The sequence below is a fragment of the Pipistrellus kuhlii genome, unplaced genomic scaffold, assembly GCF_014108245.1.
Source record: "Pipistrellus kuhlii isolate mPipKuh1 unplaced genomic scaffold, mPipKuh1.p scaffold_m20_p_10, whole genome shotgun sequence".
NCBI lineage: Eukaryota > Metazoa > Chordata > Mammalia > Chiroptera > Vespertilionidae > Pipistrellus > Pipistrellus kuhlii.
Window position 1 is genome coordinate 50,157,010 of NW_023425405.1, and position 19,452 is coordinate 50,176,461.

At 37.5% G+C, this 19,452-nt stretch overlaps 2 protein-coding genes across 19 annotated transcripts in view; one reads left to right on the forward strand and one right to left on the reverse strand.

The window, feature by feature from the left end:
- Positions 1-12,789, forward strand: part of KMT2E (lysine methyltransferase 2E (inactive)) — an 86,961-nt gene extending 74,172 nt beyond the window's left edge. For 10 of the 11 annotated variants that reach the window (XM_036429664.2, XM_045578535.1, XM_036429669.2 and 7 more), the window contains 12 exons: positions 1,795-1,959; positions 2,292-2,600; positions 4,791-5,045; positions 5,209-5,353; positions 5,857-6,107; positions 6,424-6,480; positions 6,626-7,189; positions 8,165-8,448; positions 9,285-9,373; positions 9,474-9,599; positions 9,760-9,857; positions 10,544-12,789. In XM_036429664.2, coding sequence (XP_036285557.1) covers positions 1,795-1,959; positions 2,292-2,600; positions 4,791-5,045; positions 5,209-5,353; positions 5,857-6,107; positions 6,424-6,480; positions 6,626-7,189; positions 8,165-8,448; positions 9,285-9,373; positions 9,474-9,599; positions 9,760-9,857; positions 10,544-12,055 — 3,855 coding nt within the window. In that variant the 3' untranslated portion in view covers positions 12,056-12,789. The remainder of the gene's footprint in view (positions 1-1,794; positions 1,960-2,291; positions 2,601-4,790; positions 5,046-5,208; positions 5,354-5,856; positions 6,108-6,423; positions 6,481-6,625; positions 7,190-8,164; positions 8,449-9,284; positions 9,374-9,473; positions 9,600-9,759; positions 9,858-10,543) is intronic. The other variant, XM_036429668.2, reaches the window with a different exon arrangement.
- Positions 12,790-13,605: 816 nt separating this feature from the next.
- The window catches only part of SRPK2 (SRSF protein kinase 2), a 172,997-nt gene continuing 167,150 nt past the window's right edge, over positions 13,606-19,452 (reverse strand). For 6 of the 8 annotated variants that reach the window (XM_036429673.2, XM_036429678.2, XM_036429676.2 and 3 more), the window contains one exon: positions 15,839-17,471. In XM_036429673.2, the coding sequence (XP_036285566.1) occupies positions 17,287-17,471 (185 nt within the window). In that variant the 3' untranslated portion in view covers positions 15,839-17,286. Of the gene's footprint in view, positions 14,815-15,838; positions 17,472-19,452 lie in introns of those variants that run through there. The other 2 variants (XR_004986575.2, XR_004986574.2) reach the window with 2 other exon arrangements.

Below are 19,452 nucleotides of genomic sequence, written 5' to 3' on the forward strand. Positions count from 1 at the left end.
AGAGCGTCGGCTTGGGGACTGAAGGGTCCCGGGTTCGATTCTGGTCAAGGGCATGTACCTTGGTTGCGGGCATATCCCCAGTAGGGGGTGTGCAAGAGGCAGCTGATCGATGACTCTCTCTCTCATCGAGGTTTCTAACTCTCTATCTCTCTCCCTTCCTCTCTGTACAAAATCAATAAAATATATATATATATATTTTTTTTAAAGTGATTTAAAAGACCAGGGATGAATTATCTAAGTAAATAATTCACCTTTAAAACTTCCACTTCTAGTAAAAGGGTGCAGATATGTATCTATGAACAAGTAATCTTACCTTTTTAGACCTGTTCCTTACCTGTAAAGTAAAGAGGGTGAGAACACATTTTGTGAAAGTGATACGTTTGCAGTATGGCAATTTAACTACTTAGAAACGTATAGGTATCCTCTGAGGAATTCTGTTGACATATTACTTTTTTTTTCTGCCTTTGTTATATTCAGTAAGGGAATACAGAAAAGAGTAAGCAATAGGTTCCAGATTGTAGGTGTTTGATGCTTGAATCTTTGCTTATTAGTGGAACTAAAGTTCCAACTGAAAAAGACCATTCAGCCAGACCCTGAGTTTCTGATCTTTCTATCTCCCCACCACATCGATGGCAATATAGGAGGAAACACAAACGGATCTGAGCCTCATGGCCTGGTTCTTTGATTTGGGAAAATGAACAGTTGATGGATGTACTTCCTGAAAGCTGAAGCATTTGCCAGACCCACTGGGCAAGGCTCTGGGTCTTGGTATTAATATTCTCTCTTCAAAAAGAATTCATTCCCCCAGGAAATATTGCTATTGCACAGTCCCTGCCTTTGAACTGTCAGGGTAAGACAGGAAGAGCAGAAGGTAGAGGAATGCCATATAAGAACTATAATGGAGGGCAAAGGAGCAAAAGTAGAAGTAATTAACACTCACTGAATGCCTACCATTTTCCAAGTACTGCTAAAAAAGACTTAACAGCTATTTTCTATTTGAAATAAGTAACCATTTGGTGAAGTGTAAATATTATTACATTTTATAAGAGACTCTAAAAGTTAAGTTGTCTAGGGTCATGGAGATAGTAAATGACAGGTAGAGTCACAATTTGAACCCACAACCACACCACACGATATCCTGCTACCACGTCAGTAACATATTCACTCCTTACGGTTATATGAATTTAACCTTTTCATCATAGAACTTTGATTCGTATTTTAAAAGGCTGACTTTTCTATTATTGAGGGGGAAATATTTTATTTTGTTAAAGCAAAACATAATTTATTTTTTGAGCCTTTGGTTTTGTTTTGCTTTACCCATAATCATCCAAGTGTCCCTTTCATGAAATCTATGTCAGAGCTTACCGAGATGTTTGAGATTCTGAAAGATCTCGAATGAATATAAATGTGTTCCCCCATTAACTACCATCATAGAAGTGTTTTTGCTAACAGCATCATAAAAATTATCTTCTAAATTTATCATGATGCCTTAACTGGTTTGGCTCAGTGGATAGAGTGTTGGCCTAGGGATTAAAGGGTCTCAGGTTCAATTCCAGTCAAGGGCACATGCCCGGTTACAGGCTCCATCCCTGTTAGGGGGCATGCAGGAGGCAGCCAGTCAATGAATCTCTATCACCATTGATCTTCCTCCCCCTCCTCCTCGTTCCTCTCTGAAATCAATAAAAAAAAATTATAATTATATATATATATGCATGCCATAAACATTTGGACTTTTGAATTGTACTTTAGAGCAGTGATATTTATGTCACTTAAAATTTAAATTTCATATAATAGACAAGAGAAGAAAGGAAAATGGAAGCAATTCTGCAAGCTTTTGCCCGACTGGAAAAAAGAGAGAAAAGAAGAGAACAAGCTTTGGAAAGGATCAGCACAGCTAAAACTGAAGTTAAAACGGAATGTAAAGATACACAGATTGTTAGTGATGCTGAAGTTATTCAGGTATTCGTATTCAGATCAAGTTATATTTCACCGTTAAACTCTTTACAATAATTAAATCCAATTTAATTACATTTATAAAGAATTTTTAATGTCTGATATTAGCCTTTCAATAGCATTTCTCAAATCCTATAAGAATTTAGACTTGAGATAAAGATTCTTCTTGTTTTGTTTTTTAGTAAAATTTTTTTAAATTATGTCAGTTTGTACATATTAGAATTCATAAAGAAATTTGGGAAAGTTAGCTTCTGAAGTAGATGAGCGCTATTAGATTTCAACTTCTTACTTATGTAAACATAGTATTAAAAGTTCTATTCTGTTGTATTTTGAATTAGGAACAAGCAAAAGAAGAAAATGCTAGCAAGCCAACCCCTGCCAAAGTGAACAGAACTAAACAGAGAAAAAGTTTTTCTCGCAGTAGAACTCACATTGGACAGCAGCGTCGGAGACACAGAACTGTCAGCATGTGTTCAGATATCCAGCCATCTTCTCCTGATATAGAAGTTACTTCACAACAAAATGATATTGAAAATACTGTACCTGCAGTAGAGCCAGAAACTGAAACTGCACTAACAGAAATAATTACTGAATCTGAAGTTCCAGCACTTAATAAATGTCCTACAAAGTACCCCAAAACAAAGAAGGTATGGCTGTTAATGAATGTAAGAAACAGCTTCCTATCTTATGTGAAATATACTTGTTTTTAAAATTCAGCCTTTAACATCTCATAAGAAACAGAATAAGAGGCACAGTTTTAATATTTGCTAGTTTTTATACTTTTTAGCTAAAAAAGAATAGCAAGATTATAAAATTAGTCAATATAAATGGTTACTTTATTGTTATGAATATAACAACAATTGAGTCTATCAAGACCTACTTTTAGAATTGTGATTCAGGATTTCTTTGAATGATTTGCCCAACCAAAGTTTACACTTAAGAAAAATAACTGGTTTTAGATGTTATTCTTTCTTTGGTCTTCGTATATATATTTTTTATGAATTCCATATTATAGGCCGATTATAAGAATTAAATGATGAAATTGTGAATTTTCATAGAATGTGTGAAAATTCATAAGGATAGTTTTAGATCAGTTTATAAAAATCTTTGAAAACTTACCATTAAATTTACACTTGATCTTAGCCAAAAGGCCAAGAAGCGATGAAAAACTTACCATTAAATTTAATGAAGCAGTATGAGAAACTATTCACTGAGATAAACCTACCTGAATTCACAAATAACAGAACATCCTTAATGAAGCTTCTGTTTCTCTCTCACTCTTTTTGTTGTTAATCTTTCCCCGAGGATATTTTTCCCATTGATTTTTAGAGTGGAAGGGGGGAGGTGAGGAAAGAAACATCCTGGGCGTGCCCTGACCAGGGCCAGGAATGGAACCTGCAACTGAGGTACATGCCCTTGACCAGAATCGAACCCATGACCCTTGAGTCAGCACATGGATACTCTAACCACTGAGTGAAATCGGTTAGGACTTCCCTCCCACTTTTGAATATAGTACAGCAGACTGGATGGAGCAGAGATCCCGAAGTAGTAATCTTTAGGCAATTTGGGAAGGGGTAGATCATAAATGTATACTTCCATAACTTCAACGTCAAAATACTTTGAAACTTGAGGAGGTTGAGGTTCGATTCCAGGTCAGGGCACATGCCCAGATTGGGTGCTAGGTCCTCATTGGGAGATGTGCAGGAGGCAGCCAATCAATGACTCTCAGTGATGTTTCTCTCTCTCCCTCTTCCTTCCTCTATGAACTCAATAAAAATATATTTTAAAAATGCTTTGAAATTTAATTTATCTTGTCTTTGTTCTTAAACACATTCAGTAGTTTGCCAATACTGTGAAACCATGAGAAGTATATTTAGTAAACATGTAGAACTGACCCTGGAGAATACTTTAATGGAGAATCAGAGAGTTAGAGATAAGATCTAATCACAAGTTTTGTTTCATTTGAAATTCGTGAGATCTTGAGCAAACAAGCCATTGCCTCAAGAAGGAGCAGTTATTTTTGCCCACTTTGGAAGGACAAAAGACAGTCACAACTCTTTCTTTGTTATTTTGAATAAAGGGAAAACTCATGTTTAAAAAAAGATGCTATTTTCTTGATTACAAATATGACATCATCCCTGCTTATTAGTTACTAGAGGCCCGATGTACCAAATTCGTGCAAGGGGCTTGGCCCTCGTAGCCTCGGTGGCCTGCCTGAGCCCTAGCAGCCCTGAGGACAATGGCTTCATTAGGAAGGTCTGTTTAGCTGTCTGGTCAAATTAATTAACATATTATGCTTTTATTGTTATTACTTGACTAAATGATTGCAATGCTATAAATTTATTTTAAATCCTGGTCAAATGCCAAATATCTTAAATCAATAGTGATTGTCAATGCTGACATTTTTTTTTTTTTTTTAATGTACATGCACTGGTCTCATCTGAATATAGTAAAAAGAAAAGCACTGCCCCAAATGAGATTTTTCTAACAAAGTAAACATTTTATACCTAGAATAGAAGCAGTAACCTAAATTTATTTATTTAGTGTTTGTATTTATAAGATGGTCCTGAAGTCTCCTAGATTTTATTACTTTACAAAAGTTATTGTGTGTTTTTTACAAAGTAGTATTGTGTAAAAAAAAATTAGGCATAAGACTAGTGATAACCAAGGAAATGTAGAATGACTTGATTTTGCGGGGGACAGCATATAATATATGAATGTTTGAATTATTCAAGTTATCATTTTAGGTAATACATCAATTACAAATTGGGTCTTAGAATGTTCTACAGGAGAATCAGTAATTGCATATATATTGATCAGAATTTTTCTTTTTCTAGCACTTGGTCAATGAATGGTTAAGTGAGAAGAATGAGAAGACAGGAAAACCTTCAGATAGCCTTTCAGAAAGGCCTCTGCGCATAACAACAGATCCTGAAGTGTTAGCTACACAACTAAATTCTTTGCCAGGTCTCACTTGTAGCCCCCACGTGTACTCTACTCCGAAGCACTATATTAGATTCACTTCACCATTCCTTTCAGACAAAAGGAGGAGAAAAGAACCTACTGAAAACATTTCTGGCTCATGCAAGAAGGTAACCTTTTTCTGGATTTAAAAATCTAGGATGAGCCAAATGTTAATCTATTGCTTACTACCATTCCTGGTAGTGAAATGCTTTTAGAATTAGCTCTACATTTATAGGCTACATAAACAGCGACAAACTGATTTCTGTTCATTTATTGTTTGATATATTTCAGCGATGGTTGAAACAAGCTCTAGAAGAAGAAAACTCAACAATTTTACATAGATTTATTTTACCCTGTCAAGAAAGATCCAGAAGTCCACTAATCAATGGTGAAAATAAAAGTCCTCTACTATTAAATGAAAGCTGTTCCTTCCCAGGTATTTCTTTCAGTACTGCTTTAATGTGAAAAATATGGAAGATGTGCATAACTTTATATAACAAAGTAAATAGTCTACTTATTATGACATGCTTTACAAAAGAAGTACTTTGTTATATGTATTCTCATTTCTTTCCTCCAACCTTTTGGATGAAGATAGACATGAAAACCTTAATTTGCAGTGCCACGGTGCGAATGGTTGAATTTTTTGATTTTGGGTTGGTTGCTCTTCAAACAGATTTAAAAGGACTCTTACAATTCAGTTAAATTAGCATCTACTTCTAAGGTTTCCTTCAGAGCCCTAGGTCTGAAAGCCTTTTGGCAAGATAATGCATGTTAATAGTGAAATTAAGTTTGGTGGGTGAGAGAGATTGCTCTATATTAGTAATATGTATAAAAACTCTGAAATTGTTTGGGGATTAAATTCATCATTAGTAGTAGTCAATGTTTCAAGCTTTGTATCAAATACCAGCAGTAACATTTATAAATTATTTCACCCAACAGATTTAACGACACCATTAAAAAAACGAAGACTTTATCAGTTGCTGGATTCTGCTTACTCAGAAACCTCCACACCTACTCCTTCACCATATGCTACACCAACTCACATAGATAATACTTCTACGGACCCATCATTTGCCACTCCTCCACGAATAAAATCAGATGATGAAGCTTGTAGAAATGGTTATAAGCCCATATATTCACCAGTTACTCCAGTAACTCCTGGCACACCAGGAAATACCATGCACTTTGAGGTGAGAAATTTAAATGCAAAAAAAAAACCCAAACCCTGATGGGGATGGCATTCCTTTAGTAACAGGTTTATTGTTAGAAGTTTTTAAGAAACTAAAAGAAAATTTGGAACGTGCATTTATTTAAATGAGCATAACCTTCATTTTTATGAGTCATACTAAATGACTATATATTAGATTGACCTTAAAGCAAATGATCTTATGAGAAATGGAAATAAAACAAAAAAGACAGTTTAAAACCAAACTATTTGTTTTCATTTCTATACCATGGATTTAGTTATATATTTTAATTTTCAATTCTAATTATTTTTTTATATAGAATATTTCTTCCCCAGAAAGTTCTCCAGAAATTAAGAGACGCACTTACAGTCAAGAGGTAAGGGATTATTCAAATATTCAAAAAGGTTACTTAAATTGGTGACTTTTTCCTAGTATCATTATTTTGCTTTAACAATTATTAGTAGACTTAAAAATTAGTCTCAAGATGTGGTTGTGTGATTTTGTTTTTATTCTTTAAACAGGGATATGAAAGATCTTCAACCATGTTAACATTGGGGCCTTTTAGAAATTCTAATTTAAATGAACTGGGTCTGCAAGAAATAAAGACTATTGGTTATACCAGCCCTAGGAGTAGGAATGAAATCAACAGGCAGTGCCCTGGAGAAAAGGACTCTGCTGCAGACCTTCACCTGGGACTCGATGCCGTCGAGCAAACTGCCTTGCATAAAAGCATGGAAACACCTACACACGACAGAACTGATTCTAACAGCCAACTGGAATGTACTCACTCTGGACGGGGCACAATATATTCTTCCTGGGTAAAGAGTCCTGACAGAACAGGTGTTAACTTCTCAGTAAACTCTAACTTGAGGGACCTGACACCCTCTCATCAGTTGGAGGTTGGAGGAGGCTTCCGAATAAGTGAGTCAAAATGCCTGATGCAAGATGATACTAGAGGCATGTTTATGAAAACACCTGTGTTTTGCACTTCAGAAGATGGGCTTGTATCTGGTTTCGGACGGACTATTAATGACAATTTGATCGACGGAAGTTGCACACCCCAGAATCCACCACAAAAGAAAAAGGTTATAATTTTTAAGATTTATAGAACTTTTAATAGTGTTTTTTTCATACTCCTGAGGGTAATTAGTAGGTATAGTATGTATTATATGTAAGGCATTCATATAGGTATTCAAGTTGAATATTTGATATGTACATTTTCAAACCTTTTGTAAATGCCAAGTTAATTAGAAAATATTGACAGAGAAGTAAAACACTATAGTCATATAGAAAATTCTTATAAGAAGCATGGTTTCAGAGATTAAAACCTTGAGATGATTATTTTCACCAAAAGAGTAACTTTTAAAAATAACCACTTCCCAAAGAAAAAAACAAAGTTGTATATTTGGTACTACCCTTATTTTACATAGAAGTAGCCTTACATAGAAATGCCTCTTTCCTCAGTATTTGTATTTTGAAAAGTATTATATAAATAATAAATTATCTGGTTTGACGCCATTATTCATTTTGCATACATAGCAAGACAGAATGCCTTATTTCAGAGGAATGGAAGAAGCTACAACACTTATTATATTTGTTAATAGGCTTATTGCTTTATAAGTCAAAGAATTTTAGTGATGTGTGCTTTTAATTTTTATAACAGAATCCAGTTGGCAACTTTGTGGGAAGCAATGTAGTATAGTGGAAAGAGCACGGGCTTTCAAGTAAGACCTAGGTTCGAATCCCGGCTCCAACACTCACCAGCTGTGTGACCTTGAGTGAGTGAGTTACTCAATTTCCTCATCTGTAAAATGGGGATGATAATATACCTATTTCATAGGGTTGTTGTGAGGATTAAATGAGATAATGTATGTAAATCATTAAATACAATGCCTAGTATATAGTAGGCATTTGGTAATTATTATATTATTATTTGTTCAGAATTATTTTACATAATTTTCCTAATATAAATATAGTAATTCTCTTTAGAAAAAAAGAATAGATGGACTCTGACATATAAAACAAGAATAAAAGATTTGCTTTTCCTTACCTTTCTTAAGGTTTCTTTATTAGAATACCGTAAAAGACAACGTGAAGCGAGGAAAAGTGGCTCTAAAACAGAACACTTCCCACTGGTTAGTGTATCTCCTCATGCAAGTGGAAACTTGAGCAATAATGGTGATGGGTGTGGCAACAGGAGTGAAAACGGGGAGTCGGTAGAAAGCACTGCCGGCCTACCTTTACCAACACCAGCTACAGGTTATAATGCTTCTTCGGAAGAAACCAGCAATAACTGTCCTGTTAAGGAAGTTTCTGCCACAGAGAAGAATGAGCCAGTTCAATGGTAAGCCTGTTTAAAAACCTAATTAGTAACTTTATAATTACAAGAACTATACCTTACAATGAAAATAGTCTTTGTTATTTATAACGAGTTGAACACTGCTGTCCTGATAAGAACAAGGTTCGTTAATGAAATGTCTTCCTTTTTGTTGTTGTTCTACCAAGGCTAAGCAATAGAGGTTTGTGGACATAACTTTTTAAAGAGCCTCTGTGCTAATGAGTTTAAACCAGCTATGTATTTGCCTGTGTTGTTAAAGGCCCATTGTGGTTACTCCTTGATAGTTTTCACATAAATATTCCTCTCCAAAGAACCTCTATCATAGCCAACATCCTCCAATTTCTTTACCAGTTACCTGGAAAGAATCATCAACTATTCAGTAGGATAAGCAGCTGGAAATAGGATGGGTCTTGGCAAAGGGCAGGAGGCCACATTGACATTGCTCCTTGGTCCCCTTGCCCCAGAGAGCTTCCTGCTAACCTTACAATCTGGACATAAGGTAAATTGTAAAGGGTGTGTTTGGTACCTTTGGTAATCTGAAGTGACATTCTAAATGTTAATACACAACCCTCCAACTCCCCCCTCATTTTCACCAAGAAACTGCTTAAGACAAAGGAATGGAGTCCAATTGAGTATTTCAAAGAGATGAGGATAAAAATCTGTTTTGAAAGCTGTGAGGAAAAGAAAGGGGGGGAAAAAAGCTGTTTCCAAAGCTTAATACCAAAGCGGTTTCCCAAAAGATCAAAGACTTCTCTGAGAGGACATATTTGACCTTTAAGGGACAAAGAAAAATCTGGCTAGCAGTAGCTTCTTTGAATTGATGATATGATTTTATTTGAAAGGACTGCCTCAACTTCAGTGGAACAGGTGAGAGAAAGGAGTTACCAGAGAGCTTTACTTCTCAGTGATCACCGAAAAGATAAAGATATTGGTAAGTGAGCTTGTTCCTTTGCCAAAAAGTGGAGTCAGCTAACCCCTTGTTCTTTGCAGTTCTAATGTTCTCTTTGGGTCTGCTTCTGCTTCATCTCTAGGGGGAGAATCACCATGTGTCCCATGTTCACCGAGTCATGTTCCGTCTTCACCTCCATCTCATTCAAATCACATTCCCCAGTTGCAACCCAAGGGCCCAGTCCCTTCTTTCAGTGAATTTATGGAAGGTCAGTAAGCAGATGACCTATCATGCCTTTTTAAACCCAAGAGAAAAGAGCTTTTATAAAAAGTTGGTTTGACTAGAATGCACATTACTTTGAAAGGTTAGTAAAAGGCAACATCTATAGTGGAATTTTGTACTTACTATATATTTCTTCTGCATTATAGATCCTGATCCTGAAAATCTAGAATCCATGACTACAAATGAATGTCCATCCCCAGATACTTCCCAAAATGCTTGTAAAAGCCCTTCAAAAATGAGCAAGGTAATAATGTTGACGACCAAACATGGCCATTCAGAAAAGTGCATGATGATGTACACAGAGATTTTTCTGCTATATCAAATACCAGTTTTGATTTCTGGACACTTCCTGTCAAAATTTCACCAAACTGTCTAATGTGTTAAATGCACTACAGTAGCTTACATTTTCTCTAAGAGTTCCACCCCTATTCTATTGCTATCTAGGAAATTCATAGATGTGATAATCTAACGTGGCAGTAACTTTGGAAACTAAAAATGAGGAATCTGAAATTGATTTCCTTTTTCTTTGTCATTATTATTTAACTTGGATTATTTATATTTGAGCAATGTAAAAGATGTTATAACCAGAATGGTTTATTTACACAAACTTATTTATCATTAGATTGGGTGTAGAAATTTCAATCATGGAATTAAAACTTGCTAAGTGTGATTGGAGTTCTTTCAGAATGGGGCTAAAAAACAGATTTCATTGCTTAGGCCCTAATCCTTAGGCTTAGGGGAAAAGCAGATTAAATTTAAAGATCATTATTTCTTTAACTTGTCTTCAATAAAAATTAATTGAAGGGATTCAGTTTAAAATTGAGTCTACCTCTTTTTTAAATAGCATTAGATATTTAAATAGCATTAAATACCAATATAGCAAGCCTTTCTTATATTTATAGTTTATATGATTTGTTTTTCTTTTCATAGCCGAACTCACCAGGACCTATAATTCCTGTTCAACAACATGGGAAAATACTCACAAAACCAGATTCCCAGTGGGAGGCAACAGGTAGTGTGTCAGAAGTTGAGAATGGTGTTCACCTGAAAACAGAACTCCAACAAAAACAACTACTAAATAACCCCCAAGCACTTTCAAAGAATCCTCCTCCTCAGCCACTTGGTCGTAACTCATCTGAGCAACTTTCACAAAAGCTGCCTCCTGCACCAGTGAAGTTACCCTGTCCTCCATCACCTCACACAGAAAATCCTCCCAAGTCGTCGACGCCTCACACGCCTGTCCAGCATGGCTATCTTTCACCAAAGCCTCCTTCACAGCAGTTAGGGTCTCCCTACAGGCCTCACCACTCACAGTCACCTCAAGTTGGAACACCTCAGCGAGAACCTCAGCGAAACTTTTACCCAGCAGCACAGAACCTTCAGGCCAGTACTCAGCAGGCACCTCCTGGAGCGTTATTTACACAGACACCCTCAGGACAATCTTCGGCAACATACAGTCAGTTTAACCAACAAAGTCTGAACAGTGCGGCACCACCCCCTCCACCTCCTCCGCCTCCTTCTTCTTCGTCTTATTATCAAAACCAGCAGCCCTCTGCAAACTTTCAGAATTATAATCAGCTTAAAGGTAGTCTTTCCCAACAAACTGTGTTTACATCAGGACCAAATCAAGCACTTCCTGGCACCACAAGCCAGCAAACAGTTCCAGGACACCATGTTACTCCAGGGCATTTTTTGCCTTCTCAGAACCCTACTATTCATCATCCAACTTCTGCTACTGTCGTCCCACCCCCTCCTCCACCACCACCTGCTCCAGGACCACATCTTGTACAGCAGCCAAGTTCCCATCAGCAACACTCTGTGGCACATGTAGTAGGACCTGTTCACGCTGTCACCCCTGGGTCACATATTCATGCTCAAACTGTTGGACACCATTTGCCACCACCCCCTCCACCTCCTGGTCCTGCCCCTCATCACCATCCACCGCCCCATCCTTCCACAGGACTCCAAGGTCTACAAGCACAACACCAGCATGTTGTAAATTCAGCACCCCCACCCCCACCACCACCTCCTCCACCTTCCAGTGTTTTGGCTTCTGGGCATCACACCACGTCAGCTCAAGCCTTACACCATCCACCTCATCAAGGACCTCCACTTTTTCCTTCAAGTGCTCATCCAGCTGTACCACCATATCCCTCACAAGCTACACATCACACCGCTCTGGGACCGGGAGCCCAACACCAGCCTTCTGGAACAGGGCCACATTGTCCATTACCAGTCGCAGGTCCTCATCTCCAGCCCCAAGGACCAAACAGTATTCCAACACCTGCTTCAGGGTTCTGTCCCCATCCTGGCTCTGTGGCTCTGCCACACGGGGTTCAAGGACCTCAGCAGGCATCTCCAGTGCCTGGACAGATTCCAATTCACAGAGCACAGGTGCCACCAACATTTCAGAACAGTTACCATGGTTCAGGGTGGCATTAAAATGGACTCCCAAAACATTTTTTTAAAATGTTCTGTAAGATAAACTGTATATTTCATATGTACCTATTAAGGTACTTTTTAAAGCTTGTACATGAAACTTTGTATTAAAAAACAAACAAAAAAACACCAGTGCTCTTTCATTGTATCGTTCCCATTTTTGCTTTTCAAAAATTCCTTTAAAAATGTGCTATTAAGCCAGTATTAGTTACCTTTGTTTTGTAAGTGGAACATTCCAGCTGTTTTTTTCTGGCAGAGTTAATGCTACATAATCTTTAAATTTTATTGTTGCAGTTAAATTCATTTAGTGAATGTTTTCTATATTATTTTATACATAGGCATTAAGTACAGAGCTAAGCAATGGCACTATGAGGATTTTCTTTTTTTTCTTTTTTTCCGTCAGCAGTTCTGCGAATGCATCTTAGATATAAAAATGCAATACAGATTGTTTTATTGGTTATTTGCAAGCAAAATGTAATTTAATGTATAGATGATTTTTAATGTCTCCTGACAAACTGTAAATACTATAATTCTTTTGCATATATATTGCTTACAGCTTTTCTCATTTGATATATAGCATTGTACATATTACAAGTCTTTGCAAAACTGTGTGATCTTTGTGAAAGTAGTACAGTATATGGCCTTTAATTTCTTTTTTATTTTAAATATACTGTCACATTGAAGCACTGGTTGGACATTTTAATTCATGTTAATAAATCACAATTATGTCAGTTTTATCAAATTGTCCTGTACAACTTCTGAGATTGGGTCTGTTTAAGCAAGTGTTTTACAAAAGTTTTACTTATTTTTATATAGTTAATAAGGAGCCTTCAATTTTCCTTAGCAACTACTACCTCAAATGGACTGCAGCAAGCGTCAAGAAGCAGTGAGGGTTCCTGTAATGCTTCTGCTGGTCAGTGTTAAGGAGCAGGAGCGACAGGAAACTAGGTTATATAAATGCTCTGTACACTATATCTGACCTCACACAGACTGAACCCATACCATTGCACAGATACTGTTATCCTATATAATAAAAGGCTAATATGCGAATCAACCAAACGTCGGAATGACCAGTAGCTATGACACTCACTGACCACCAAGGGGCAGACACTCAATGCAAGAGCTGTCCCCTGGTGGTCAGTGTGCTCCCACTGAGGGAGCACTGCTCAACCAGAAGCCGGGCTCACGGCTGGCAAGCACCTCTACCTGCCTCCATGGCAGCGCTAAGGATATCCAACTGACGGCTTAGGCAGGCTCCCCGAGGGGTCCCAGACTATGAGGACGCAGGCCCGGGACTAAGGGACACGTGCCCTCAAAGTCTGGGACATGAGGGGACACGCGCCCTCGTTATCAAATCAAATAACTATATAAGATTCTGCAGTTAACACTTCCCCAGTGCGCGAATACCATTGCACAGATACTGTTATCCTATAAGGCTAATATGCGAATCAACCAAATGTTGGAATGACCAGTCGCTATGACACTCACTGACCACCAGGTGGCAGACACTCAATGCAAGAGCTGTCCCCTGGTGGTAAGTGTGTTCCCACTAAGGGAGCGCTGCTTCCCCAGTGCGCGAATGTCGTGCACCAGGCTTCTACTTCACTATAATTTACAACTGTTTCACAATATTGTGTATTTGCCTAAACACACAGGAACATCTAATTTGTACATTTTAAAACAAGTCTAAAATGTCCTGTTGATTAATCAGAATTGTTTGAAACCCTTAATTTAACATTTACTGTCTTGTTTTGGAATTTTAGAAAATAGGATTAAAATTTTTTTGTATATACAAAATTTAAAGGAAAAAGACATTATTCTTAGTTCTCTCAAAGTGATCGTTTTACTGCAAAAATATAAAATGCTAGTTATTTTGAAAAAATAAAAAATGCTTATTCTTTTGTTCTCTACCTTTCAGGGAATTAATTAAGTACAACCAAAAGTAATGACTATTTGTCAAGACTTCTTTCATCATCCAATTACTTGACATAATTTGGCACAGTTTACAAATTCTGTGCATTGAAGAAAAACATAAACAGACTAAAATGACTAAGATTTGGCAATACTGTAGAAGTCATGTTATACACTTTTAATTTCCATTTCCTTTTGAAAATAGCTAATGATAGATCAATCCTAATCAGCTTCAAGCTTTAGGAGAACTGGGTCAACTTTATCACCCTTGCCTTTATTGAACAAAATTCTACTTTGCCAAAAGAAACACTTGTCCAAGAAGAAATGGCTTTCACATTATCCAACCCGACAGTTTTCAAACACTAGGACAAAGTTAACTAAGCATAGTGAAACATTTTCATCTCTTTAAAGGATTTTTAATTCCTCATGGATTGCCTAATAATGTATATAGAACCTTTTCTGTTAATTGCAGAATCTTATATAGTTATTTGATTTGATAATGAAGGATGCATACACTCTCAAAATAATTTACCAGAATTTCATTAAAGTTAAAAATATTAATGGAAGAAAAAGGTGGAATTTAGGAATTAATTTCAATTATAGATAAAAACTAAAGCTCTCTACCCCAGCAGAAAACAATAGTTATGTTAACTATCAATAGATACAGATGATCCAGGAACAGGAAGAAGCAAATTAGTGAATCAGTTTTCACCTTTAAAAATGTATGCTTTCTTTGAAGCTCTTATATTGACCTTTTCTCTGCCTTGGGGAAGTTCTAATTTCCAGACAGCCAGCTTCTGAATCTGCTATAATCCACTGCTTGTCATTTTTCCGTGAAGACTTTACATGGACTAGAGGAAAAGATAGAACATTCGACTAAAATCACTGGCTATAGTGTTTTGTGTTACCGGCAGTTCGTTAGCTTTATATGCATTATCATTAAGTCACTAAGAATCTGCTAAAATCACGCTATACCTAATTCAAACATATATTCTTTATAGAGCAATTGTTCATTTTTAAAAAATCTTGACTTGAAGATGTGTTTCCACTGATTTCAGAGAGAGGGGAAGGAAGGGAGAGAGAGAAATATCCATTTATTACTTCCTGACTGAGGGTCACACCCCCCACCTAGGTATGTGCCCTGACTAGGAATCAAACCTGCAACCTTTTGGTGTACAGGACAATGCTCCAATCAACTGAGCCACCAGGCCAGGGCAAGAATAATTGTTTTTTACATTGTAAACTAGGTGGACTATTTTATCATGAGGAACAGATCCTTCCAAAATTCATAAACTAGTTAAATTTTCTAACAGCCAAAATTGCATTAGATAAATTTCATTCAAGAGTGCTACAGCCCTGAAAAAAATATGGTTCCTATGGAAATGTTGGATAGCATCACTGGTCTATAGCCACCATCTGTCATAGAACCTGTCTGATAACATATAGCCTCATTAGAAAAACATACAAGCACATTTCATAAATGAACAGGATGTTCCACCTCACAGTAATAGGTGATCTAATGCTCACTCCAAAGAGGATTATATGTATTGTTCCCTCACAGTGAACACTGTTGAAAAAAAGAATTTTTAATACTCAAAGTATAAGTAATGTTTTTCATTAAACATAAATGAAAAGGGATCATTGAGACCCTAGGTATTAAATCCTTACTGCAGCATCTTCTCTAAATCCATATCCTGTACCCTTACAAAACAATGAATTACTTCCTTGTATAAAACCTTAATTCATGTTATAGAACTACATTTCCTACAATAGGAATGCTGATATTTACTTTAGTTTTGGGTACACTACACTAAAAGGATAGCAAATGTTTGTTCATTCTACGGATTCAAATATAGGCCAATGACCAAGGCGTTGTCTGGGGGGGGAAAAACCCAAAAACACTTTAATTTTTAAAACAACTGCAAGCACCTCAAACAATGGATTATTGTTACAACACTTGTTCTCTTTTCACAATCTAGTTATTGCAAAGGCATATGGATAAATGTTAATAGACAAAGTCAAGAAAAAGGAGGCACCTTAAATGTAAAATTTAAAAAAAAAAAACTGGCATTCAATCCACTGACTTCTAAAAGAGGCTAAATAGACCTCATATATTACATCCTAAAATTGTATTGCCTACTATGGTTTGTGTCCTGAATTCTATAATTTTAAGGAAATTATAAACAAAACTGTGTGCAACCTGCAAAGGGAAAATCATTTTCTCAACTTCAATGCACAAAAAGACAGTGAAACTAGTAAAACTTGTAGTCACACATAAAAAATGCCTACAGAATGAATGTGATCACTGTTACCTCTGAGTTGTTCGTATTCCGCCCATTACACTGCAGATTGCATATGCCATACCTTGGTTCTAGACACACACGAGCGAGATTTTCCAAAAATATATATTTTTCATTTCACACACTGAACATGTTTCTCTGTCCAGTTTATCTACGTAGACTTTCACTTACAGTGTTTGGAGGAGGCAACACCACATGGTACCAGGCCATCACATTTTAAAAGGGAAATTGCTGCTTTTTTCTTAAAAGTGCTTTTAAAATATGCAAAAATAGAAAAAGGAATGCTAAACTATAAAACGTACTTTAGAATGGGAAGTATGTTTTTTCTCTCTTTAGGTGCCATATAGGGAATGACATAACCCAGAGCTACTCTGTTTAAAATCCACAGAAAAAGGACTGTTATGGAATGAAGTTTGTACAACTCCCTGGAGCTAAGTCCACTGCATGCAACTTAGACTACAAAGCACTCAAGACCTGGTAACTTTTCTGAAACTGGAGTTCCCATCCTATGTTTAATGGAAATTAACATTTACAGGGTGCATTTACATACACTATAATACAGGAATGAGTCCCTTTGCCAGAAGATAAAATTGTACATTTCCTTGCTATTTCTTGGTTCCAACTTGATAATTTCTTAAGATTGTAAATTATATAGTATTCAGCTAAAATATTTCTTCATAAATAGTTACAAAACCTGCCAAAACACAAGGGGGGAAAGTATTTTTCTTTCAAAAAAACAAACTGACATTTGAATGTCACACAAAAAAGAATGCTTAGAGACATGGTATTGTTTCCAGAAGAAAGTGGGTCAGTAAGCTACTAAGCTGAAGATAAAAGACTACCCTTCCTCAGGATCACAGTGCACAAAAGCAAAAGGTCAAACAACAGTACCTCAAAGCAAAATAAAGGTCTGAAGATGAAGCCAGCTCACTTGTAATCCTGTTAAAAGAATGAAAGTCACCGTTTAGGTCCAATGTACTGGAAAACACTTGCTAGCTCAGAATGCTATATTTGTAGAATCTGCTAAGAATTCAGCCAAGGATGCCGAAGGCATTCGCCAGCTGAGGCTCGTTTTTCTGGAACCATTTCTAACATCGGAATCAGGAAATCTGTAAACTGTGCAGCATCTTCATGGGGCCACCCATACTTTTCCACCAGGACATCGAAGAGGCTCCAGGGCTTCAGCTTGGTGATGTGCCGCAGTTCTCCTGCAGGGGAAACGGACATGTCAGGAGAGCTCCCAGCGTGCACTTCCTACCGTTGGTCTAGGCGGGTTCTTCCTATGAAGCAGACACCTACCTGCTTAACGCTATGCAACAACGAAGAGGCCAGCTTTTCTCCTCAAGAATGATCATTACGTGTACCTGAGCGTGTCATCTACAAGTAAGCCTGGCCAATGTAAACAGGCATTAACTTAACAGTGACCAGTTCGCTCACGTGGACTCTAGGTTTTTTTAAATGAGGAGGGCCTGATGAGCACGCCCAAGAGGTTTCCATTTGCAAAACCGACGGAGACACTCCCACTCCCATTTGGTATTTTTTTGCAACTTTGCTTAGAAAAAGCTTTAAGATCATGCTATTTAAACTCCATGGGCCGCTATTTCGCATCCTTCCCTTTGGAACAGTGCTATCCAATGGGAGCGGTGCACTCCATCTGCACTCCAGTGGACAATGCAGGCTGGCTGTGGCTACCGAGCACTTGAAATGTGGTCAGTGTTGCTAAGGCATTCCAGCTTTAATGTGTTTAAATGTAAGTAGCTTGTGGCTAGTCTATGAGGCAGCACAGCTCCAGATGCCAACCTGTATCAAATACCATTCCTTTCTACACACTCGTTGTAAAATCTAAGACATCAGGGCATCCATTTACAAACCTTGAAGTTATTCTTTTCAAACTGTGCTGGCTGCGGTATAAACCCAGGCAGCCCGATGGACATAACAGAATGACTAATAAGCTAGTAAATGGGCAGTAACTGTAAACACTTTTCCTGATAGGAGAAAAAGTGATCTTTAAGCCCTAGGAAAACTTTCATTATGATTAACTCGTTTTCTCTACCTGTTAGAAATCTTCATACACAGCCACCCCTGCCCAGAGAGGCCTCCACGGGGCATACAGACCAGCTGCCCTCCACCCCACACCCTCTCGGGCCCACGGCAAGCCAGAGTCCTGCGGGCACCCTATGGGCACGCCTCATGCCAGGGCCAATTTCTCCCCTTTCACAGTTTAACCAACGCGGGGAATTTTATCATGATATGCATTAACAGACATCCAGTTTTGTGCTTAGAAGGCTTTCTGTTTCACCCACTTATTCAACTCAATTTAGATATGCTCTTCCTCTTTCTTTAACCATAAAGAAAATAAAAGAACATCTCAAAAAATTATAAACACAGCCCTAACTGGTTTGGCTCAGAGGATGGAGCATCAGCCTGCGGACTGTTCGATTCCAGTTAAGGGCATGTACACCTTGGTTGTGGGCACATCCCCAGTAGGGGTTGTGCAGGAGGCAGCTGATTGTTGTTTCTGTCTCATCAATGTTTCTAATTCTCTATAACTCTCCTTTCTGCTCTGTAAAAATAAAAAATTTAAAAAATTTTTAAAAATCAATATATTTTTAAAAATTATAAACACAGAAGTGACTGTAATCCCACCACTGGGATCTTTTCTTCGAGTCTATACTCTTTCTATGTACATTGTTATGAGCTGCTATATCTACAGAGTTGTAATCACGATGTGCACAGAATTCTGAATAAAAACATTTAGCACAGCCGGCATGGCTCAGTGGCTGAGTGTCAACCTATGAACCAGGAGGTCACAGTTTGATTCCCTGTCGGGGCACATGCAGGAGGTAGCCAATCAATGATTTGCTCTCATCACTGATGTTTCCCTTTCCCTCTCCCTTCCTCCTTCAATTCAATAAAAAAACATATATTTTAAAAACCTGTTATTACAGCTTCTGGCTCTTTCGTGAGGACTGTGGACGGAGAAAAGCTTCCAGTCTGCAGGACAGGTCTATTGATATGGGGAAGTGGACCTGCCACCCTCAGACAAAGTCTGAGCAATCATGAATGTTCATCTCCCTCAAACCAAAATTCCAGTTTTAGGGACCAGCATAAGAAAATAAACCCTGGCACACACACCTCCCAAATATGCAAACTGCAAAAGTATATATACTTGCAATATTTCAAATGGTC